The sequence below is a fragment of the Phascolarctos cinereus genome, unplaced genomic scaffold (genome assembly GCF_003287225.1).
Source record: "Phascolarctos cinereus isolate Bilbo 61053 unplaced genomic scaffold, phaCin_HiC Scaffold_4;HRSCAF=312, whole genome shotgun sequence".
NCBI lineage: Eukaryota > Metazoa > Chordata > Mammalia > Diprotodontia > Phascolarctidae > Phascolarctos > Phascolarctos cinereus.
This window is the reverse complement of record NW_027555847.1, coordinates 20377512-20403159: the sequence shown is the minus strand read 5'-3', so window position 1 is coordinate 20403159 and position 25648 is coordinate 20377512. Positions and strand designations below refer to the sequence as shown.

Here is a 25648-nt window from a genome sequence, read left to right as displayed (position 1 = left end):
GTAGGCCAGTGTGACTAGCCCCGGAGAATGTACAAAGGGGAGTGAATTGTTAGAAGACAGGAAGAGAGGAAAGAGGTGGTGAAAAACCTTAAATGCCAGAAGACTTTATATTTGATTCAAGAGGTGATAGGAATAATATTTATTGAAAGGGAGTAGGAAAGTGTGACATGGTCAGACCTTTCTTTGTCTTAGGAATATCACTTTAACAACTTTGTATAAGAAAAATTGGAGTGGGGAGAAATTTGAGGCAAGAAGACCAATTAGAAGACTCTTGCACTGGTCTAGGTGAGAAGACGTGGCAGTGGCTTTTTGAATGGAGTGGTGCAAATGAGAGATGTTGCAAAGGTAAAAATGACTAGACTTGATAGTGGATGGGATTTGTGGGGTGAGTGTGTGGAGTCGAAGAAGATGCTAGGATTGCAGACCTGGGAGACTAGGAAAGATGGTGGTATCCTCAATAGCAATAAAAACGCTCAGGTGAGGGGAAGGTTAGGAGGGCAAGATAACAAGCTTTGTTTTGGACATGTTTAAAATTTTCTATCAGATATGCAACTCAAAATGCCCAAAAGGTAGTTGGAGATGTGAGACTGGAGATCAGAATAGGGCCTAAGAATGGACATATGGACCTTGGAGTTATCTGCACAGGTGTGATAATTGAATCCATGGAAGCTGATGAGGTTGTCAGGGAAGAGAGAGAAAGAAAAGAGAAGGTTTCAAGGGCAAGTCTTGGGAGACAACCACATAAGAGAAGCATAGGGAATTGGGGAGTGAATAATCCTGCTTCATTATGCTCTGATCAAAATACATTTGGAGTGCCATATTCAGTTCAGAAGCCACATTTTAGAGAGGACATTGATAATCTAGAGGACATCCAGAAGAGCGCAATTAGGAAGGTGAAGAGAATTCAGTTCATGTCATACGAGTCTTCATTATAGGACATGAGAATATTGAGTCTGGAAAAGAAAGGACTTAGGGGGCTTTATAAGTAGCTTCACTAAAGATAGAATCACTGAATTTTCAAAGTTGGAAGGGAGCTGATCAGCTATCTATTTCAATGCATACTTGTAAGAGAATCCCCATTGCAATATACCCAATCCATGGTCATCTGGGTTTTGCTAGAAGACCGCCAGTTAGGAGGAACACACTGCCTCTGAAGGCAGGCCATTCCATTTTGGGATAGTCTTAATTGTTATGAAGTTTTTCTGACATAAAACTGAAATTTACCTCATTCAATGTTCGCCTGTTCCAACAGCAAGAGATAGAAAGAGAAATCCCATTTGAACTTAAGGTAGACATTATAAAATATTTAGGAGTCTACCTACTGAAATAAACCCAGCAACTCTATGAACACAATTACAAAACACTTTTCACACAAATAAAATCAGATCTAAATAATTGGAAAAACATCAGTTGCTCATGGGTAGGCTGAGCTAATATAATAAAAATGACAGTCCTACCTAAGCTAATTTACTTATTCAGTTCCATACCAATCAAACTACCAAAAAATTATTTTATAGAGTTAGAAAAAATAACAAGAAGATTCATTTGGAAAAACAAAAGGTCCAGAATGTCAAAGGAACTAATGAAAAGAAATGCAGGGGAAGGTGGCCTAACAATTCCAGATCTTAAATCGTATTATAAAGCAGCAATCATCAAAACTGCTTGGTACTGGCTAAGAAATAGGGAGGTGGAATAGGTTAAATATGCAAGACACAGTAGTCAATGACTATAGTAATCTATTATGTGATAAACCCAAAGACCCCAGCTTCTGGGATAAGAAACCACTCTTTGAAAAAAACTGCTGGGAAAACTGGAAAAGAGTATGGCAGAAACTAGGCATAGACCCCAATCTCACACCATATACCAAAATAAAGTCAAAATGGGTTCATGACTTAGGTATAAAGGCTGATACCATAAGTAAACTGGGAGAACAAGGAATAGTGTACCTGTCAGATTTATGGAGAACAGAAGAATTCATGACCAAACAGGAGATAGAGAACATTACGAAAAGCAAAATGGATCATTTTGATTACATTAAATTGAAAAGTTTTTGCACAAACAAAGCCAATGCAACTAAGATTAGAAGGAAGGTAGAAAATTGGGAAAGAATTTTTACAGCCAGTCTCTCTGATAAAGGCCTCATTTCTAAAATATATAGAGAATTAAGACAAATTTATAAGAACACAAGCCATTCCCCAATTGATAAATGGTCAAAGGATATGAACAGACAGTTCTCAGATGAAGAAATTAAAGCCATCTATAGTCATATGAAAAAATGTTCTAAATATTTATTGATTAGAGAAATGCAAATCAAAACAACTCTGAGGTACCATGTCACATCTATCAGATTGGCCAACCTGACAAAACTGGAAAATGATAAATGCTGGAGATGTGGGAAAATTGGAACACTAATACATTGTTGGTGGCGTTGTGAAATGATCCAGCCATCTTGGACAACAATTTGCAACTATGCCCAAAGGGCTACAAAAATGTGCATACCCTTTGACCCAGCACTAGCACTTCTAGGGCTATATCCCAAAGAGATCAAACAAATGGGAAAAGAACCCACGAGTACAAAAATATTTATAGCAGCTCTTTTTGTGGTGGCAAAGAATTGGAAATTGAGAGGATGCCCATCAATTGGGGAATGGCTGAGCAAGTTGTGGTATATAAAATGTAATGGAATACTATTGTGCTATAAGAAATGATGAACAGGCTGACTTCAGAAAAACCTGGAAAGACTTATATGGTCTGATGCTGAGTGAAGTGAGCAGAACCAAGAGGACTTTGTACACAATAACAGCCACCTTATGCGATGACTAATATTGTTAAACTAAACCCTTCTCAGCATTACAAGGATCTAAGACATTTCCAGAGGCCTTGGGATGGAAAATGCTGTCCACATCCAAAGAAAGAACTATGGAAGTTGAATCGCTATCACTTATTTTTACCTTCAGTTGAGTTTTGTTTCATCTTTCTGATGGTTCTTCCTATTGGTTTTAATTTTTACTTACAACTTCACTAATGTGAAAATATGTTGAATAGGAATGTAAATGTAAAACCTATATCAGATTGTGCGCCGTCTTGGGGAGGGTGGGGGGAGGAAGGGGGAGAAAAATTTTCAACTCAAAAGCATATGGAAGTGATTGTTAATAAATCAATAAATTAATAAAATTGGGGAGGAAAAGAAAAAAAAAACTCCTAAAAAATGTTCACCTGTTGTTCCTGGTTCTAGTCTCTGAAGCAAAACAAAAAAGTGACTAATCTCTTGTTCTAGAAATTTTTTGAGATGGCTATCGTGTGTACCCTAGTCTTCTCTTTGGGCAAAATCCTAATTCCTTCTGCAAGGCCTGTATAGACTTAAGCTCCCTTTGCCTTCTGGTTGTCATTTTCTGAATATTTCTTAGCTTTTCATTGTCCTTTGTAAGCTCTATGGCACCCCAGCCTTAAAGCAGTTTGTAAGCCATAGTCCAACCGAAGCAGATTTTTTCAGTCAGTCCACAAGTTTTTAGCATTTACTATGTACCTGGCCCTGTGCTATGTGCTAGTGATACAAAAGATAGGCAGAAATGGTCACTACCCTCCAGGAACTCAAATTCTCATGGAGGCAATGAACATGAAGATAACTAGGTTCATAAAGACAGAGTACATCCAAGGTAAATCAAAGGGAAGACACCCTTCTACCTTCTTCACCCCGATGGAAACTTGGACTCTGCCCCTGAATGTCTTGGATCTGTATATGGCCCTTTACCTTGTCTTGGAGGGACCCTCCAGTTCCTGGATATCTCCAAGCTGACATTTAATCATTAATTGTTACTCTTTTAGTTTTTAGATTCAGATCTAATTACTGACACTATTGTCTGAATAGCTTTCATCTGAAAAAGGGTTTAAATTTGTTCTATTTAGCCTCATGACCACTATTTGGGTATGATGTAGAAGGAATTCTGTCCAGGTATGTGTTGGACTCTGGTGGCCTCTGAGGCAGCCTCCCAACTCTTTTATTCTGTGAATTTGATCAGACTTGTCCATTAGAAAGATTATTCTGGCAAGTAATCTGAATCACTTGGATTAGAATGAAGCTAGAGGCCAGGAGACCAGTTAGGTGGCTGTCATGCTAAGGCAAGTGTTAATGAGAGCCTTAATTAAGGTGTGTGCAGTGAGAATTGAAAGCAAGTGATGAATACAAAAGACATGGCAAAGTATAATTGAGGGGAATTGCAATTGGATGTTGGGGAATAGCAGAAAGGAATGAGTGAGAGATTACTCATCAGATTTTGAGCCTGAGTGATTGGAAGACTAATGGTGTTGTCAGAAAAAATAACGTACTTAGGAGAAGGTACAGATTTTTATGGGAAGATGTAAGCAATATGCTACTATGAAGAGACAGGATTTAGAGCCGGGGGCCCTTGAGTTTCATTTGGCTCAATGGCTCTGTTACTTACTGTGGGACATTAAGTAAGTCACTTAAATTCTCCTTGTCTTAGTTTTCTCTGTGAAATAAAGTGGTCAGATGAGATGATCTCTGAAGTCCCCTCTAGCTCTAAGTCCTGTGATTCTGTCCTGAGTTCAGTTTCTGATATATTGATTTTAATGTCTTGGTGGCCACATAGGCATTGGGAAATGAAGCTTGTGGGAAGGTTAGTTCTGAGTTCAGTCTCTTTAAAGTGTGCTCTTTCCTTCTTTCCCTTTGCCTTCACTTGAGTTCACCGTACCACAGCAACCCAGAGATGGTTTTTTTTATACTCATGAAAGCCACATGGCTTTGATGAATTTACAGTTATCCTTTGTAATACAAAAAAATGGGATTTGTATTGAAATTTAGTTTGATCTTTAGGATTGGGAGTGGGATGAGGATATAGATCACCATTCTGCTCTGATTAATGCTGTTTTGCTCAGCAGAAAAATAAGTTTTACATGCTTCAGATAGAAAAGCTCAGTTTAATCAATACTTGCTAAATGAAGTACTCAACCAGTCAACAAACATTTATTAAGCACCTCCTGTGTGCCAAGCTCTGTGCTAGGCCCTGGGGATACAAAGACAAGGTACAAACCCATCTCTCTTCCCAAGGAGCTTGCATTGTGGAAGACAGATTAGTGTCATTTTTATATCACATATGTTTTGTATCATAACTAGAGAATGGACTGTATAGTCCGTTCTTTTTCTTTCTCTTCTTTTTTTATATGAAAACTCTCAGTAAATTTAAAAATTCTTCATCTGAATGTATAAAAATAAACTCAAAATATATTTTATTATATATTAGATTTATTAGATTTTATAATAAAATGAAAATGTAACCTTTTTCTGTTTTTTTTTAATGTAGCTGGTTTTTCATGAATTGCAGCTATTTGCATTTGCTATTCTTGCTATTTTCATTATGAGATTGAAGCTATTTTTGACACCTCACATGAGCGTTATGGCTTCCTTGGTCTGCTCCAAACAGGTAAGGTAGTTGTTACTTTTGTAACTACAAATATGACTAGTTATCAGGGTTTTGCTGAGTTTTCCAAAACAAAAACCAATATGGAATTACTAAAAAATTAATGTTTTCATTACAGAGGCATGTCACATAAAATCACCTCAAGGAGGCTAAAATGTTTCAGGTTCTTTTTCTCCCCAGCTGCAGATGCGTCACAAACTGTGGTTGCCCCTTCAGAATGCACCCTTCTGGAATTCAGATTGTTGTTCAGGAGCTTTCTGAACAATCAGGTTTACTTCCACAGTTTGACATCTAGCTCTTAGTGATCCTCATCAGCTGGCCCTACTACCAGGAATTGGCTTCTGCCTGGATCACTAGGAAATTGTGCCAAAGCAGAGGTTTCTTTGCTGTTTCTAATTATCTGGGCAGTAGGGGATAGCAAAGAGTTGTGATCACTGGGAAAATGCTGCTGCATAAGCATGATAACTGGTGTGACTGGCACTGGGGAACAACATGGAGGCCGCAGAAGGCAAGACGTCCCTTACCTGTGGGTTCCCCCAGCTTATGCTAGGATGTTTAGCCATTTATTAAAGGATATTAAAGATTTAGTTTCTAAAATATTTCTACTCTTAGCCGTTCGAAATTATATTCCACTGTATTTCACTAGGTCCTTTGGACCAAGACACGTTTAGAAATATTAAATATTCTCTAATCTCTTAGTCCTCCAGTAGAAGATTAATAAGCCCAAACTTGAATCCATCATGAACCCCCAAATTACATTTGTTTTCAAAGAAGAGAATAAGAAATAGTGTATCATATTACATCTTGGGTGGTCTGCCTTGGCTTATAAGATAGATTTGTTGTTGGCTCCAAAGTACTCTGTACTTGAATTATAAGTGAATGATTTCTTTCATTTCAGCTCTTTGGTCGGTTCTTTGACAGAGTTCGTTTTGAGAATTTTGTCTTTGCCCTTATAGCAGTGATGTCAATTCAAGGTTGGCTAAACCTTCAGAGTCAATGGAGCATAATAGGAGAATTCAGTAATGCACCACAGGAAGACCTTCTACAGTGGATCAGGCAGAACACTAGATCAGGTAAGGGGAAGGGAAGGCTCAACAGGCCTGAAAGAAGGGGCTGCAGTTAGGCAAAACTGTGAAATCCGTCACTTCCACTATCTCCCCTCTCATGGTCACTGATAGCACCAGGCCTCTTTGTCTGGATCTTTCCTTGTGGAATACACGCTTATTTGTGCACAGAGCATATCCCCCAAATAAGTTGGGGACAAAGGATTCTGCCATTTTCGTATTTATATTTCCATTTAAAAATATGGTACACAAAGTTGATTAATCATGTTTGTTGAAGTTTAATTATGCCCTGACATTTTACAAAATACCACAATTTTCCATCCAGACTAGTCTTTCCTGAGGAATAGCTTGTATTCTAGAGCTCCTTCGACTCTGATCCATTATGGAATTTTAATATGTTATTCCTCACAGAGATGTCTCCACTTTAGTATAGATCAAGGACAGTCCAAAAAATGAAGTCATTTCTACTCAGTATTTCTTAGCACTGACTGTGTGTCAGGCCCTAGGAATACAATTAGAAATGAACAGGCCCTTGCCACAGTGACTTTACATTCTATGATAGTGGCCTTTCAGACTAGTGAGGGAGATGTTTTTGGAGGAGAACTTCCAGTTTCCCTCCAATCACACCAAACAGGAAGCTGACTCTGCATAAAAATAATCCTCTTCAGAGATGTTAGAATCATGGAAGTGTTAGAGATTTCCATAAAAACGCAGGACCTGAAAGGGATGCTAGGTCCTCACTCTGTCTAGTCCAACCCCTCATTTTTCCGATGTGGGAAGGGAAATTTGACAGGCTTCAGTTTTCCCTGTTGTGTAAGGAGGATGGCCTGTCAGGAGAGATAGCAGAGACTAAGGATGCAGACTGTCAGTTTTGCTTAATTAGTTTTCCTTGTCACAAGGAAGGTTTTAATGCCAGGGGTAGAGGAATAGATCAGGAAATTACTGTGTTGTCAAAAAACCAAAAAAGATCAATAAAAGTTTTAAAATAATGAAAAAAACATGGAAGTTGAGCTAGCTCTCCAATATATATGATACTATGAAGTTCAGGGAAGCCAGTTTGCCCAAGGTCATATAGGTAATAACTGTTTAAACAACAGTCTTCTTCCTGAAAATCCACTGTTCTCCAGTATCCCACACTGATTTTTGCATCGTGGTATAGTACAGTTATTAGATTCTTGAAGGCTGTGCCAGTGGATTGTAAACTCTGTCATATTCAGTTAGGCTTCAGCTGTGAGCCCAATGACTGTTGTCCTGTTGTCCAAGGACCACCACTGGATTAAATTTGTCACTCAGCTGAACAAAGAGTAGTGGATTCTTTTAGTCCTAGCAGCTTCCAGAAAGCATACAAGCCAATAGAAGAGTTGCAGTCTGCATGACACAGGAATTACTTGTCTCAACAAAATTACTTGTCCGTGAGGTATTGATATATATATGTGCAAATATACACATGCGCCTATGTGTGGGTAACAGGCCTTGCACAGCTCGTGTGAGGGCCCTCAGTACCATCCCTAGTGTTATCCTAACTTGGGTGTTTACCTCTAAACATATTGTTGGCCCTCACTGGGACTTCTATTCCATGTCTGTCCCATGGTTCTTCTAGCCCAGGGTTGGGGAACCTGCAGCCTTGAGGCCACAGGTAGCCCTCATGTGCAGCCCTTTGAATCCAAACATCATGGAACAAATCTCCTTAATAAAAGGATTTGTTCTGTAAAATTTGGACTCAACCAAAAGGCTGCACCCGAAGACCTAGAAGGCCACATGTGGCCTTGAAGCCAAAGGTTTCCCCAGCCCTGTCTAGCCTGTCACTTCTGCTTAGGCCTCCCTTCCATCATAATCTTCATCATTGTTCAGTCGTTCGTTCAGCTTTATCTAGCTCTTCATGACCCTGTGGGCCATAATGGTATGCCCATACTGTCCATGAGGTTTTCTTGGCAAAGATTTTGGAGTTGTTTGCCATTTTCTTCTCCAGCAGATTAAGGCAAACAGAGGTTAAGTGACTTGCCCAGAGTCATACACTTAGGAAGTATCTGAGGCCAGATTTGAACTCGGGTCTTCCTGACTCCAGGCCCAGTGCTCTATCTCTTGAGCCACCTAGCTGCCTCTTTCATAATCTTTACCTTGGAGTCAGTCAGTTCACCTTTAGGTTGTCAGAGTCACAGGATTGGATGGTTGGAAGGTACCTCCTGTGGCAACCATCTGGTCCAGTCTCTACATGAGAGGAATGCCCACTAGAGCATACACACGTGGTAATCAGTCAGCCTCAGGTGGGGGACGTGACAGCCTCCTGAGGTGGCCTGTTACACTTTTAGACAGCATTGATTCACCTATGCTCTGAAACTGTGAGGTCAAACTCAAATGGAAATGAAGGCCATTAAACTGTCCACATTATTAATATATCACCACATTAAAATCAGATAGGAGCTACATTTTGCTGTGGTTCAGGCTGTGCTTGAGAGTGGTGTGGGCCATATGCAGCCCATAGGTCATGTGTGGGACACCTCTGCTCTGAAATATCTCTGCTAAGAGGTCATCTAGCCTGTGCCTGAATATTTCCATTGACAGGCAACTCACCGTCTCAGACTGCTCCACTTTGGAACAGTTAGAATTGTTAAAAAGGTCTTGTGTTGAATGGAAATGTGCCTCATTATATCTTTCACCCATTAGTCATACTTCTGACCCTGGAGCCAAACAAGATGGTAACTGTCCAGGAAAATTGCCTTTTTTTTTTTTAATAGGGAAATTGGGGTTAAGTGACTTGCCCAGTGTCACACAGCTAGTAAGTGTTAAGTGTTTGGTCTGAGGCCAGATTTGAACTTGGGTCCTCCTGACTTCAGGGCCGGTGCTCCATCCATTGAGCCGCCTAGCTGCGCCAAAGATTGCCTTTCACATATGTAGGCATCTGTGACTTTTCACACCCCCTACCATCAAGTCACAGGATTTCAGAGTTGAAAGATGCCTCAGGGTTGGTCTCATTGAAACCATACCTGAAAAAAAGAATTGTTACGCCATCTAATTGCCCAGATATTTGACTATATCCACATCATTCTCTCATCTATTAGTTCAGTAATCCTGTCCAAAAAATGAAGCCACAATATCCCACATTCCTTCAGTCAGCTCTAACTAGGCATGAACTTATAGCCCATCACCATCCTGGTTGCATTCCTTTAGATGGGCTCCAATTTATTAATGTCCTTCCTAAAATCTAGATCCCCAACCTGGACATAGTGCTGCTGGCCAGAGAAAAGTACAGCAGGCGCCCCACTTCTTCCTAAATGAGAGCTATGAACCTTTAGGCAGGTTATGATCACATTTGTTTTCTTGCAGGCAAGAGCTTGTAAGGGACTAAAGGTTCCAGATGCTTTTCAGAGAAACTGCTGTTTAATCGTGCCTTCCCTGTCTCACACTTGGCAAGGTGTAGTTTCATTAAAGTTTTACTCTTTCAGTTTGGCCCAGTGATCACGCTCATCATGATCTTTTTAAATCTCGACTCTGTCATCCAGTATATTAGCTTCCTGTTCCAGCTTTACATCCTGTGTCAATTTGGTTAGTGTGCCATTCATGCTTTTATGCATATGTTTGATAAGCATGTTACATGGCACAAGGCCATGTACATGTCCTTGGGACATACCACTGGAGACTTCATGCAAGTCATTGCAATTGAGTCCTGCCGCCAAGTACTCCGGGTATTCTGGAGTAGCCTAATTCAGGCCAGTCCAGGGATTCAAGTTTAGGATTGGAACTTACTAGAAACAGCCATGGACTATAAAATCTAATAAAAAGGATTTTCGGAGGACATTTTAAATAATTGTTTAAAATAGAGACAGTTCCCTTCCACCTCCTAATGCACTACTACAGCCATATTGAATCAGAAAGATGTCCCACGGGAATTTTTAAAATCCTGCCGAATCTCTCGGACATCAGCTCCCCATTGACTGATTTCTTTCTGTTCTGGGCACCAAGGAATCTAGGACAGTGATTTGAGCCTCAGTCCTCCAGACTAAGTAAATTCACAAGGACAGTATTTGTAACCCACAGCCAGGAAGACATGGTTATAAATCCTGCTTCAGACGCTTACTAGCTGTGTGAGCCTAGGCAGGTCACTGAACCTCTCAGTCTCAGTTTCCTTATCTGTAAAATTAAAAGTTGGATTTGCATTGCTTCTAAGTTCTGTTTTACCTCTAAATCCATGATCCTCTAGTTCTTTAAATGGAGACAGCCTCAGCCTTTGTAGAACATGTTATTCCCACCACACCTATGTTTCCAAGGATTTCTACTGTAAGTGCATGTTGTAGTTTGTCTAAGCTTCATTTCTGTGTGTATTCATAAAATCATGTGATTTGAGGTGCATTTGTTTTTAATATGATAATTATACTATTCCCCCCCACCCCAATCTTGAGCCACAGTTACACCCCATCTACTTACATAGATAGAAAGACAAACTGGTTTCTGCCTAACATTTCTAGTTGACTCCAGGGATCAGTATCATGCTCTCCCATGGTGTGTCTCAGGGCTTCTGTGTGCGGTCTACACCCTGGTAGATGGAATCTGTGTTCCTGGAGTTTCTTAAGCATTGGGACACTTAAATATGAGGACATTTCTAGGATCATTTTGTATGAGTTTTGAAATACGTTAGATTTCTGTCTACCTGAGAAAGTTAAGGATAAACCCTTTTGAAAGCATCAAGATGATGACTCAAAGAGGCTGTCCGATCCTTTGATTTTATGGCAGTTGTAGTTAACTTTCATTTTAACTTTAACATATACTTTAAAATACTACTTTTTTTATTTGGGAATTTAGAATTTTTATGAGTTAACTTTTGATTTTCTTTAAGGAGTTCTTCTTTTAAATATCTAATCTTGTTTTTCAGATGCAGTTTTTGCAGGTGCCATGCCTACAATGGCAAGTGTCAAGCTGTCTGCACTTCGCCCTATTGTCAATCACCCACAGTATGAGGATGGAGGATTGAGGTATTGAGCATTATTCGAAAGCTTAGTTATCGTTGATAAGAAGGACGGGCTGTATCAGGAAGGATTTAAATCCTGGGTTACAGGAAAGCTTCATTTCAATGAGGAGCTTTTTACAAGGGTTGATAACAAATTGTGTGTTGTCCTGGCATTAGGAATCCTGGCAAAGATAGTGCATCTTCTCCCAGCCTTGGCAAGAAGCCTGCACCATCACCCTTATACATGTATGAGTTCATGGGAGGTGGGCATCACGTGAGGTTGAAGAATAAACAATTGGAGGTGGGCATAAACATCCCACACCTGCTTCTGATGGAGGTGTAGAGACTCGGGAGACCGTAAAGTGGCTACAGCCTCTAGGAAGGCCTGTGTAGATTGCTGACTTAGGGAGTGTCTAAATTTGGATTTTTACAAACGTTGCACTTGCCTGCATATTGAAATGTCTGGGGAAAATAGGTGACAGTGAATCAAAATCTTGTGAGTATTAAAGGTCAACCAGATCTGACTTATTATAGCACTTTGATTGATTGAGCTTCCAGGTATTTTGAAGGTACTTTGTGGTCTGCATGCATGATAGGGCAATATGCTTCCTGGAGATGTCTGTAGTGTTGATTACAAATATTATACCTCAGATTTTGTGCACATAGGTCCCAAGGTATGTAGTAGGGAGGGTAAGTGTGGCCTGTGAGAGGATGCTCCTCCCTCAGCAGCAATATTTGATTCACCTATCTCATGATGAACTCTTTGGAAGATCTACTTCTTCAAAATAGGGCTGAGGTGAAGTGATTTGTCAGGTCATTAACTCCCTTCCACCTCTGTTGTCCACTAGAAGAAAGTCTTGAGTTGCTGTAGTTGATTGAAGGTCATGAGTTAATGTAGTTTTAATGAGCTGCCAAGCTAAGGAAAGGTTGCATGTTTTTTGACCTTGAGTGGATCCGTACAACCATTTGGCCCAGAAACTTCACATTCTTTTCAGACTGGCATTTCTGAGATTTGGCAAGTAGATGGTGCTAGTGTAGGTTCTGGAGAATGACTGAAAGGAAAAAAAAGGAATAGTGGGCGGGATCTCAGGAGTAGGTAACAGTGTTGTGAGACAAGGCACCTCTACAGGCTTCTGATGTCAAGTTCCTGAGTCATTGAAAGGCTTAGTGACATAGTATTCATACAGGCTCTGCCAGGGCTGGAAAGTCTTCTCCTTCAGTTATCCCTCTATATCTGGAAAAAAGTGTATGAAAAGAGGTCCATCTTGATGAGTCTGCCCCTGCCAACTGGTCTGTCAAGTTACGGATCCAGGGGTAGGAACTATTCTTTCATGATGATAATGCCAGTAGTAGCAATCTAATCACAACAGGCTCATAATTTCCCATTTTTCTTTTGAACAAATAGCATTGGGGCATCTAGTAGGGGAGGGAAAGGGTTTGATGAACCACTTAGTGGAGTTATTTTTTAAGAAATCCCAAAGGGCTACAGCCTCTGTCCTGGCAAATAAGTAGATCCAGTTTTGATAATACAAATAGCTTACACAGGACAACTTCTGTTTCAGCTGTATTAATGTATTTTGAAAATCTTGGTAATAGGGAGAATTCTGGCCTGGTACGCAGGCTTGGAAAGTGCCCGAGAGTCCAGGGACTGTTGGTGGGGTTCATTGCAAAGGTCAATAGTTATGTCCACTTAGGCTGATTCATTGTGAATGGCTGTGCCTGAGAACTAGAAAAATTAACTGACTTTGGTGGCTGTATTCTATGTCAAGGGCTTACTTAGATTCCAGAAAGAAATAGCATATTCTGCCACGGACCTTATTTTGTGCTGGGTAGTGAAATGAATAAAGCATTTGTCCTTAGGCTGGCTAGAGAAGATGAATGAAGTTTTTTGCTCAGGCAGTCAGGTAGTTTGATCCCAGGCTGGAGTTCCAAAGTTAGAAGGATTAATTCTCTCTGTGGGTGTGTGAATGCTAATCAATACAGTCCGTCATCAGCCATCTGGAGAGTGGCACTTTGAGGAGAAAAGCGATTGGCACTGTCTTCAGAGGATTCCTGCTGTCACCTTCATGAGTTGGCTTCTCCAGTCCTGCCCACTGCTTACTTTTCCACCTGGGACCGAATCAAATAACTCATCTAGATCATCGCTTATTAGGATTTCATGGTGTCTTTAATGAGTACCTAGTAGGTGGTAGGTCAATAACTAGACAATATTCTCTTTAGCTTCCTAAAGAAATGCTGTCACTGAAATAATCTTTAATGTTCTCCTTTCAGTTGTATAGTGGTTCAATTTGAAAAAAAAAAATGCTGAGGCAGCCAGGTGGCACAGTGGCTACAGCTCTGGCCTTGAGTTGGGAGGACCCGAGTACAAATTTGGCCTCAGACGCTTGACACTTACTGGCGTGTGACCCTGAGCAAGTCACTTAACCCTGATTGACTTACAAAAACAAAACAACAACAACAAAAATGTTGATTTGAAGAGTGTTTTGTGTCTTTCACAAATCAAAAATTTACCATCATGTTAATTAATGTCCTTTATGTCAGGACCCACATATTTAAGTCCTCCTAGAATTCACTGCCAAATAAGTGTTTCTCCAGATTAACTTAACGTTATTTTTATCAGATAATATGAGCTTTCTAACCCAATATATTTCCCTTTTTATTTAGCTGCCAGAAGGCTTAAAGCTAAATTCTATGCTTAGCTACAGTAGTCTATTCATATCTGTTGCTCAGTAAATTTATTTCTCAGATCTATAAATTAACTTTTGTTTTTATTTTTAATTGTTTCATTTTCCATGGGCTTTACATTTATATTCTCCCTCAAATTTTTTTTAGAAAATGAAGAGGTATAGGTGTAATGTTTAGTAATTTTGGTAAGGTAAAAAGTAGTTTTCTAGGTAATAATTGATTGTAGAATGTACCCCAGGTTCAGATGTTACTCTTTACTCTTTTGGATACTATACATATTTACTCTATTGCAATGTTACACTCTTCCCCTCTCATATAAGTAATTAGATGAGAGATTAGAGTAGCTAGAACATTTATTAAGTACTTGCTCCGTTCCAGGCTCCCTTGCTAAGCACTGGGAATGCCAATCCAAGCAAAGATAAAGCTGGTCTCTGCTTTCAAGGAGCTTCTCTTCTGATGGGGCAAGGCAGCACATACAAAGGTTGGAATGGGAGCAGACAGTGTGTTGGGCAGAGTCCATGGTGGTGAGCTGAGTCAGGGGAGAAGTGAGTGTGGCTAGCATGGATGTTTCCACTGGAGCCAGCGAGAGCTGAAGAGCTAGTTCTTGCTGGGCAGCCCTTCTTGGCCTTGAAGTCAGTCATTGGGGTTTAGTTGGAGTGGCATGAGGCCAACAGAGCACGGTTCCACAGCACCTTCTGCTGGTGACCTCCTGCTGTTGACACTAAAAGACCAACTCTTTGAGTCATTGAACATTTACTTGCAACTTCTTCATTTTGTTATAAAATTCGTCTAAAATCTTTTGACCTGTTTGTGTTCAGTAGGACCAGAACTAAGATAGTTTACTCTGTCTATAGTCGAAAAACGGCTAAGGAAGTAAGAGACAAACTATTGCAGCTGCATGTGAATTACTACATTTTAGAAGAGGCGTGGTGCGTTGTAAGGACTAAGTAAGTATTCATGCTGCCTCTGTTGTGAATGGTGAATTTAATTTTCATGTTGACAGTTACATAATCAGTTTTTTGAAAGCTATTATTCTGTATTAAATTGATTGTGATTATATTACTCCGAAGTATTTCTAGGTGAACACAATCCATTTACATGATAGTAGATATCACATAAGTAGATACAATTTCCAGATGTATTATCTATATTTTAGTTGCCTAATTTTTCCTTTCCATTTTACATTTAAAATTATGGTTCATAGCAAGGGTTCCCTTGAGGGTGAAAGGAGAGTTCGTGCTGCTGGCCCAGCTCTAAGCAGTTTATAGTAAGAAGATGTCCCTAATTAAAACAAAGAGTTGCAGGCTGTTTGCTAGTTATGTGGTGTCTGTAGATTCTAGAGAAAGGGGGTAGTCCTAGACCACGTGCTCAAAAATGGAATTTAATATCCTTAGCTCTGAAGGTCCCTGCATGTTTATCCTAGGATTTGATGAAAATCATCTACCAAAATCCTTAAGCCGAGAAGTTGTATTTCCCTTTGTGGATATTTGATTTTTTAAAATAAAGATCCAGAATATTATATGCAGAATGTGCTTCATTTGTACACAGGAAAAATAGCAAACTAGAGCTATGTTTTAACTAATTTGTATTCAAATAAATATAAAACATAAAGATAAACTGTCTGTGTTTGCAGAGTTCTAACTCTCACAGACCTGTAACTTCATAAAGCCATAACTATCAGCCTTCCAGGAATGAACATCAGGGGTAAAATAAGAGGATAAGGGCTAGAGGATGTGGATTGAAGAATGGGCAAAGGTAGCAGCTTTCTCTTGTATTTCCACTTGTTGAAGATTTTTATTAGAACTCATCATCTACTCAGAGCCCTAGGACTCCCTAAGCACTTAAGTGGTGTACTGGATAGAGTACTAGGCCTAGAGTCAGGAAGGCTTGAGTTCAAATCCCGCCTCACACACTTAGTAGCTTTGTGACCCTGAGCAGGTCGTTTAACCCCTGCTTTAGTGTTCTCATCTGTAAAATGGGGATCATAATAGTACCCACTTCTCAGGATTGTTGTGAGGATAAAATAAGACAATATTTGTAAAGCTCTTTGAAAACCGTTAACTTGTAACTGTTAGTATATAAGTAGTATATAAAATCTAGCTGTTACTGTTATTCCTAACCCCTTGTACCGTTGATTAAACATCAGTGTTAGGATAGGGAATAAAGTTGATTTGCTTTAGAGTTCTGGTTAACTGTAAGCTTAGTGCTAGAAAACTGGCCAAGAAAAGATTTGAGGGTATTGGACCAACGTTGGGTAGTCTGCGGTCTTATGGACTGCCAGGAACTAAGACGATTTGGCTTACTTTATCATTTCTTAGACTTAGCTAGGGGGCATAGTTGATGGAGCACTGGGCTAGTCTGGTTCGACCGTGAAGTGAGAACAATAATTGTAGGGGGAGGGGGCGCTTTAACATCTAGAGGATTGATTTTATACTTGATCCTGGAGATTATAGGGAGCTACTGAAATTAATTGAATAAGGGGCTGTCATGGTCAGACCTGCAGTGAGGATCAGATCTGGGCTGTGAGCTTGGGGGACTGGGAGGATGGTTGTGTCCTCCACAGTAATAGAGACGTTTGGAAGGAGGGAGGGTTTAGGAAGAAAGAGAATGAGTTCAGTTGGAGACATCTTGAGTCTCAGGATTTCTTTGGGATATCCAGTTTGATTGCAGATGGCCTTCTCAAGGAGTTTTCCACAAAAGAGAGGCGAGATACAGGATGAGAACTAGCAGAAATGCATGGAGCCAAGTGAGGGATTGTTGAGGATGGGGGAAAACATGGGCATGTTTGTAGGAGGTAGGGAAGCATCCAGAAGAAAAGACCGAGTGGGGATGTTAGAGGGGGAAATCTGTTAGAGAGGATAAGATGGAATGGGCCTTGGAGAGGAGAAGGGCCAGCTCTTCTCCTGAGACAGGGTGGTAGAAGGCATCTTCATGATGGGAGATGAAGAAGGAGCTCTCAGTAAATGGCTTCAGTTTTTTCCATGAAATATGGAAGTTTTCAATATAGATATTTCCATGAAATGCCCTCTCAGCTGAGAGAATGGGACCAGGGCAATGGTGGGTAACCTGCAGCTTTGAGGCCTTATGTGGCTCTCTAGGCCCTCAGGTGTGACCCTTTGATGGAATCCAAATTTGACAGACCAGATCCTCTTGATAAAGGAATTTAGTCAAAGGGCCGCATTTGAGGACTAGAGGGCCACCTGTGGCCTGGAGGCTGTGGGTTCCCCACTCCTGTAGCAGGGAAACCGTGGGAGGTTTGAGAAGGGCTAAAAAAGGTTTAGAAAAGCTGCAGTGGTGAGTGGGACTGTGAGTCAGTCAGGGAGGTGTCCTGCTGCAGTGAGGGTGCACCTGAGATGGTGTAACCTGAACTTGTCAAGGATCCAGTCAGCTTGGTTTTCTGATTTTTTCCATCTTCATTCAGCAGCAGGTAAGCAGGCATGAAAGCAGTGGTTGTTGGGAGTAATCAAGGGCTGAGGCTTGGGCTGGGCAAGATCCTTGATAGCACGAAGGGTCAGGGAAACTTGAGAGAAGAGGGGAGTGGAGAGTTGAGCTGATTGTCCAGAGGAGTCAGGCTGGAGAAGGGAGAAGAGTGTAGCCTGTCTGGGCCAAGAGCTGAGGAGCCAACGGAGTACATGGCCTAGTGAGAGCAAAGGACTGTTTCTGCCTTTAAGAAAACGAGCCTGGGGACAGCTAGGTGGCATAGTGGAAAGAACTCCAGCCTTGGAGTCAGGAGGACCCGAGTTCAAATACGGCCTCAGACACATGACACTTGCTGTGTGACCCCGGGCAAGTCACTTAACCCCTATTGCCTCACCAAAAAAAGAAAAGAAAAGAAAGAAAGAAAACGATCCTGCCTCTCCCCGGATTACTTTCTTGGCAGTGGGGGACGTTCTGGGGTGCAAGCCCCATCAGTTTGTACTCGTAGGTGTGATTTTTTGCCAAATGGTTGCTTCGAATGTAAAGCCAGTTGAAACCTCATTCTTACTTTTCTATCCCTCGAGCTACTGAGAGTGGCCAGGTTTAGTGCCTCAGGTTTAGAGGGTGACAACGTATAGAATCAAATCGGTACTTCATGAAGAAAGTGATTTTTTTTCCTTTTCTATCATTTTTATTCAACCTTTACTATGATCATCAGGACAGTTCCCATTATTTGACTAAATGATACATGTCAGTAAATATACTTAAATTTGACCTTACTCCTATTAAATATTAATGTTAAATATTAAGATATGAAAAAAGCAGGTTTTTTAAACAAACATTTTTGTTTTACTGAAATGCACCACTTAGAGATAATTGATCATTTGTATTTTGTAAGACTTTGATGTGTGTTTTTCACATATGTAACAACTATTCTCCTAGGCCTGGTTGCAGTATGCTTGAAATCTGGGACGTGGAAGACCCTACTAACGCTGGCAAGCCTTCCTTGTGTAGCATCCTCGTCAAGGATGGCAGGCCTTACTTCACCTCTGTGTTCCAAAACAGCATGTACAGAGTCTTCAGAGTGAACTAGGGAGGCTGTGGCCTCATCAGATGCACAATAGACAGAGTGTCAGAAATGGTCCTTGGTCTGTTCCCTGGCAGTGGTATTGTTTAAAAGAAAATCACAAGATGTTACTGGAAGTGCTTTTAAGAAAGAAAACATTTTTTCAATCATTTAATTCATTCTAATTAAAGGTAAAATATTCATTTTTCACATTGCAGAATCAGCCTTTGTTATGTAAAAACTAATTTGTGACAAAAACTTGTTATGCAAGTGGTTATATGTTCATATGCTACTTTAACAACTGTTCTTAAATTTTTGAGGATAGCTCTCTCCAAGAAGAACAAAGACAATATAAATCTAGAATGTAAGTTCTTTTTTGACCAAATAAATGGCTTTGGAGTTTCTTCAATAAAATTTGAGATTTTTTGCTTCATTGCAGACCCTAGGGGACCAGCACGACAATACTGCACAATGTTATTTGGCATTTCTGTGTTGATTGCCTACTGATACTGATCATACATGGGTTACCTCTGTGAGGAACTTAATTTTTATAACCACATTTCTGTGAAGTTTGATTTTCCTTTTTAAAGTAACCAAGAAGAATCTTAAATAGATTTGAACAACTTTTCATCATCTTTAATTAGTTTGTAAAAAACACCTTTATTCACACTAGAGTGAATCTCTTCAAACATCTATAAATGGTTATAGATGTTAAGTTGAAGAGTTTATACTTTATAATGAAAAACTATACATGTTTTTATTAAATATTAAATTATTAAATATTTTTCCCATTAATACCCAAGTAGATTTGAAACAAAACTAAATTAGGAGTGGGGAATACAAATTATCAGAAAATGAAAAAAGAAGAGTCAACAAAATTTACCAAGTGGTCTTTTCTTTTTTCGTTTAAATTTCTGGATCTTGGACATAGCAAAAAGGTGGTCATTTTGCTAAGACTATATCTTGTTGTACATCATATTTTCCCCCTCTCTCTTTTATCATACTGCACATTTGTGTTTGGTTTCCAGTGGAAGCACGACTTTTATAAATCTTTCCCTTGCCCTTCTCCACAAAAACAAAAACAAAAAATTCTCTATTTTAAGCAGCTTTTAGGCTTTTAAGTCATGACATTATCCCCTCAGCTGCTTGTTAAATAGATCTGCACTATCTGTAATATTCCGACATATATCCCTACTTCTAATTCTTATTTGTCTTTCTGATTTAATAAGTACTTAATATTCCTGGCCCAAAACATTTTTTGATGGTAATAAGATATAATTTCATAGATGAATTCACTTATAATATGTAGGAAGAATAACAAATATTTCATTGGTTCCCCTGAGTACAAATGCTTCTATCTGGAATTTGAACACCATATTAAAAGAGTACCAGAAAAGCAACTCTACGTTTTAATGTTTAAAAATAATACTTCTGGCTTTGGTGCCATGTCAGAGCAGAGGAAGAAAGGAAGTATCATTGATAGTTATTCAGCTAAGTCAGAAAAGGCACTTAAGAGGTAAAGAAGCGTTTTTGAGACATCATAAAAATGAGGAAAGAAGGAAAGGGTGTATTTGCAAGACTAACGGCACAAGGTGTCATGGATGTACATGGACTTTGCATCCTTTATTTTATGTTCTGTATGTTGAATAAAAAGGTAATCTCCAGTTTCAACGTTGTCCCCGCTTCTTCCTCTCCCCTTGACTGATGGCGCAGAGCTGTGAGGCAGGATTGAGGGTAGGGTGGGGCTGAGCAGAGGACTTTGAAGGATGGGAAGACTTTGGCATGTGTGAAGGCCATAGAAAAGGAGCCAGTCGGTAGGGAGAGGTTTGAGATTCTGTGTAGGTGTGAGGCAGACAGTAGCTTCATAGCAGCTTCTATCCATCGGCTAAAGAGAGACGTTACTTTCCTACTCTGATCTGCCTATTAACATCTTTCCCATTCTTCAGAGATCAAGTAAACAGCCTTTACTATTCTATGAAGCCTTCCCAGATACAGCATTTCTGAGAGATATGGGACCAGGAGCATGGGAATATTGTACACGTTGTTGGGCGCAGCGGACGAGTTGATTGGTTTTAAAGGGGTGGGAGTGAATGATTGCAGGTGCAGTCAGCTAGAGAAGCCGGGGGGGGGGATTAGGAGCTGGTGTACCTGGAGAGGAGGTAGCCTTGGCAAGGAGAAAAATCAGCTCTGTCAGAGACTGAAGGAGCTGGGAGAGAGTGAGATGTGATTGCAAGGTCTTTGGAGACTGAGAGTGACAGAAGCCAGAGCTTCTGAGACCATTTCAAACCGAATGGTCTCAGTTTTTGGTAAAGGTAAACAAGGTCTTTTATTATTCTATGATTTTGTAAAATAAAAATCTCTTAATGAGACTGGGGGGGGGATAAAGAGGTATGGGGGGTGCTTTGAGAGAAAAGGCTTGAAATAGCTTCTGTGGGTGGTGAGATTGGGCAACAAGTAGGAATAAAAGGCCTGCCTTGCTGTGGTGGAGGCCCAGTCGAGGTTAGAGAACATGCATTTTCACTGTCATCTGTATGGGTGATGGATTTGGAAGACAAAGACTTCAGGCATGGAGACCAATTAAGAGGCTATGTCAGTGATTTAGGCGAAAGTTGATGAGTTCCTCCATTAAGTGGTGGCTATAAATGGAGAGAAGGGCAGCTAGGTGGTGTAGTGGATTGAGTGCTGGGCCTGGTGTCAGGAAGATGGGAGTTCAAATCTGGCCTTAGACACTTACTAGCTGTATGACCCTAGGCAAGTCACTTAACATTGTTTGCCTCAGTTTTCTCATTCATAAAATGAGCTGGAGAAGGAAACAGCAAACCACTCCAGAATATTTGCCAAGAAAACACCAAATGGGGTCACCAAAGGTTGGACATGACTGAAATGACTTGAACAGTAACAACATAAGGTGGAGAGAGTGGGACAGATGGAAGAGATGTTGTGGAAATAGAATCCAGAAGACTTGGCAATCATTAGATATGTGGGATGAGGGAGAATCAAGCACTGATGACGACTGCAGTGAAATGGTAGCAGTGGCTGGAATGATGACCCTGGAGTCAGGAAAACTCGAGTTCAGATTTGACCCTGAGCACTTGCTGTGACCTGGGAGAGACACTTAATCGTTGGGTCTGTTCCCTTCTCTGTAAAATGAGGATTATGATAGCACCTACCTCCCAGAGTTGTTGTGAAGATAAAATGAGATAATATTTATAAAGCGTTTTGCAACCTTAAAGCACTATATACATGCTAGTTATTACTTTTACTGGGACATCATGACTCTGAATGACTAGAAGGCTGGTCACGCCCTTGGCAGAAACAGGAAAGTTCATGAAAGCAGTTTGCTTGAGAAAGATGATGTGTTCAATTTTGGACTTTTTGAACAGGAGTCTTATGAAATCTCTAGTGATATATCCATGAGGCAGTTAGTGATACAGGATTAAAGCTGAAAAGAGAGACTAGGGGTGGGTATGCACGTGTCCAAGGTAATCATTGTGCCCATGGGAGCTGATCAGCTTACCAAGAGAAAATATAAAGAGAAATGACAGGAGGGACTAGGACAGAGCCTTGTCTATAATAGAACATAATAGCCAAAACTTTCTTTCATATGCATGTATTGACATGTGTGTACATATAGATAGGCTTGTCCTCAAAGTCTTTGTGTAGTTTTAGAGCACTGCCTCTGTGAGCACATGACTTACTGCTTTTAGGTGAAAGAGATTCCTTAGGGGAACTGTGACCTTGTGAGGACTTTTGAAAGGTCAGGAAGCAAGTCACCAGAACACCAGGATATGGAGTCTGTGCTGGGATATTCCAGAAGCCAGACAGGGAGAAGCAGTGTCCCAAGTCACCTGCTGCTCTCAGCCCAGAAGTAGCAGAGAGGGGGTTTCACCCATTCACCAGCCATGCAGCATCGGCAAGTGATCTTGGTGGAAAACTGGTAGAAAGTGCAATAAGGCCATTCTGCGTGTTCCATATTTCCTGAATTTTATTTTGGTATAAGAATGGCATGATGCTAGTACTATTCTAAAGTGAGTAGAAACACATAAAGGATAGAACCGCTGTTTAAAAATTTGAAATGTTTATTTGCAAATTGTGAGTGCCATCTGCCGGTCACTTGATATTAAGACATTTTCTACTCTGACTCCTCTTACAGACAAAAAAGGAAACAGGAGCCGACGTTTAGCACCTATTCAATACACAAATAACTGTACTGTAAATCTAGAGCTCTAGGGAAGGAGACTACGTTGTATGTGACGTATTCAAGTTTATCCTCGTGACAAAATGAAAATAACTTTAGTTCAGAGAATCGGGCTGAGTTGGTGGTGTTTTTGATCTTGTAGACAGTGAGCACAAAGCAGTAAATATGTTCCCGTGTAGTGTGGTCTGAATTATCCTGAAAAATGAGACAATGCTTTTTAAAAAATTGCAGGTAGTGGTGGAAGTAGTTGCCTGGTGAATCAGTAATTGATTCTTTGACTCGTAGTCTCTAGAGCTACAGAGAGCCTCTGAGATCATCCAGTCCAGCCCCTGAGACCCAGAGAAGTGAAGCGTCTTGGTGAAGGACACACAGCACGATGAGATTAGCCAACAGCCCTTACACGTCTCTTAGGTGCTCGTCACTATCCAGTGCTTTCGGAGGGTGGCTAGGACAAGAAGACCCGAATTAGTATGTTTTCTGACCAAGGTCTGGGAATTGGCTGTTATCCTAGGAGGAACATACAGCTGTATTCACCCTCCGTTTTCAGCCCAATAGTTAATTGCACCTCCTTTCAGATTTCCAGAAACACTTGAACGCTTAAAGCCAGTTCTACTGTGTTTGATGAACTCAGTGGTGAATCCCTGTTTGGGGGATGCATCCTCCCACCAAATCAGTTCCAGTTAAAGGAAGTATGTGTCAATCTTTGGGAAGATGGTTTTCATTCTACAATTTCTGCCTGAAAGGGCCCCATTCTACATGAAATAAGGAGTTTTTTTTTTTTTTGCTCAGGCCATGCAGGTCTTGGCTAGGTGCAAAGGGATCATCTCACAAGCAAGGTTACAAGCCAGAAGAGCTGATTGTTCAGTTTTCAGTGTGAGCACGTACACCTGCTACAAACCAGGGCTTGATTTATGATTTTATTGATGGCCTAGACTTAAGAAAGTGATGGAAAAATGTTAATAATGTAGATTCAACTTAAAATTGTGTCGTGCAAGTACTAGTTGTTAAACATTTTACAGCACCCCTCTGCGTCTAGCTATCCCAGAAGAGATTTGAGAAGGATGCTTGCACCTGTAAACCAGAGCATCAGAAGAAAGAGGGAGCCCAGCAGGGGGTCCTGGTCTAGCCCTTCCCCCCAAATTGATCATGTTGCTAGTAAACAATGCATCTAGCCAGGAGCTAAGAGAAGAAGAACTAGATGCGCAGAGGAAAGGCAGCTTTAGAGAGCGTGGTCTCTTGGGGAGACAGAAAAAGGCAGCTGTGGACCCTACAAAGGCACTTCTCCTTGGAGTCTAGAAGAGATCTACACCTTAGAGGCAGCTTTCCATGAGGAGAACTACACAAAGAAAACCATAAGCAACCCTTGGGACACAAGTGTTTGAACTTTCTTTGTTCATAGACCCTGTTGTAATTTTAGTAAGTCACTTCCCAGACGTTTGGAGAGGGGAATGTTTCTGTAACAACTGTCCTATACCTGCTTATTAAATAGCCCTTTGAAAAAAGTTAATTCTTGCTGACCAATTGATAATCAATGGAAAATACACAGGATGGGGGCTTGTCAACAGCAGGAGTAGAGAAACTAACCCCAGTTCCTCAAGGTGACCCTGAGAACTTGAATGGAGAAAGTCAGTTACCTTCTGGGAACCCAACATTGCTAATCCAAAGGGAATTTGGAAAATAGCCCAAACTTGGAGCCCTTCCTATTTGTAGGGACCCACTGGAGAGATTCTCCCCCCAGGATTCTCATGATTGGATGCCCTGGCTTGGGGGCTTCACTCTCTGAAGACCCAAACTGCCAGTGCTAGGAGTTGAGAAGTAACTTTGGAGGAGCTGTTGGAACATAATGCTTTGAGGGAGTAGTGAGGATAGGAGAGATGTGGGCATAGTTAAGGGCAACAGAGACGGCAAAGTAGGGAAGAGGGAGGCTGAAGGAGAGAGACAAAGACAGACTGAGGATGATCTAAGGTCCTTTAGTCCCTCCTAGGGTTGGGATCAAAGGCAGAAGGAAGGGGTTAGCTTTGACAGAAGGAAAGGTGACTTCTTCCTCAAGGAGCAGAGTAAAAGAGGAAAGGACAAATTCAGATGGAGAAGAGAAAAGATAGGAGGAAGCTTGTTAAGGGTGGGTTTGATTCAGGAACTCTGTTCAGGTTCAGTGTTCAGGATAAAATGAGGCACTTTTAGGTCAAAATGAGGACAGTTAAAAAAGAGAGACTTATTTAGCTGTAGCTTAGAAATGACATTGCTCCTTCTATCTCTTTATAGTTAGTAAGGCAAGGTGTGACCTTGGGACATCCACCACATCTGAGGGTCCCAGACTCCAATGAGATGGAACATTTTATGTCTTTGGGGGGCTGGGAAACCATATCAGTCTGGCACCTCTTTGGAAAAAGCAGCCTGACCCATGTTGCAGGGCTGGGTGAACTTTAATAGGTATTGTTCTGTATACACTGAGCGTAGGATGGTTATCGTTGGTGTTTTCCATAAGTTGGAGACAAACTCATGAAGGTGATGTGTTGGAGCAAGGATTAAAGGATGCAGTGGGTGTTTAAGTGGCAAGGACATGGTTTGTAGTGACTTCCTCAGGGTCATATAGCCATGAGTCACAGTCAGCTGTGAGTCACCTCCAGCTTTTCTCTCTCCAAGATGAGTGACTTTTGCATTATACCTTCTGTCTCTGTTTTCTTACCATAGTTTTATGTGGTTGTTTTCTAGAAATACTACTAGTTTTTGGAGTCAGTGGATCTGGTTTCAAACCCCGTTTCTGATTGTTACTGCCAGTGTGACCTGAGAGAAGTCACTTAACCTCCTGGGACTCACTTTCCTCACCTACAGCCGGTT

At 40.7% G+C, this 25648-nt stretch overlaps 1 protein-coding gene across 2 annotated transcripts in view; it reads left to right on the top strand.

Annotated features, from left to right (window-relative positions):
- Positions 1 to 19258, top strand: part of LOC110196025 (protein C-mannosyl-transferase DPY19L1-like) — a 153114-nt gene extending 133856 nt beyond the window's left edge. The window contains exons 18-22 of one of the 2 annotated variants that reach the window (XM_020969095.2): positions 5322 to 5441; positions 6337 to 6511; positions 11370 to 11469; positions 14948 to 15076; positions 18489 to 19258. In XM_020969095.2, coding sequence (XP_020824754.1) covers positions 5322 to 5441; positions 6337 to 6511; positions 11370 to 11469; positions 14948 to 15076; positions 18489 to 18639 — 675 coding nt within the window. In that variant the 3' untranslated portion in view covers positions 18640 to 19258. The remainder of the gene's footprint in view (positions 1 to 5321; positions 5442 to 6336; positions 6512 to 11369; positions 11470 to 14947; positions 15077 to 18488) is intronic. The other variant, XM_020969096.2, reaches the window with a different exon arrangement.
- The last annotated feature ends 6390 nt before the right edge of the window (positions 19259 to 25648 follow it).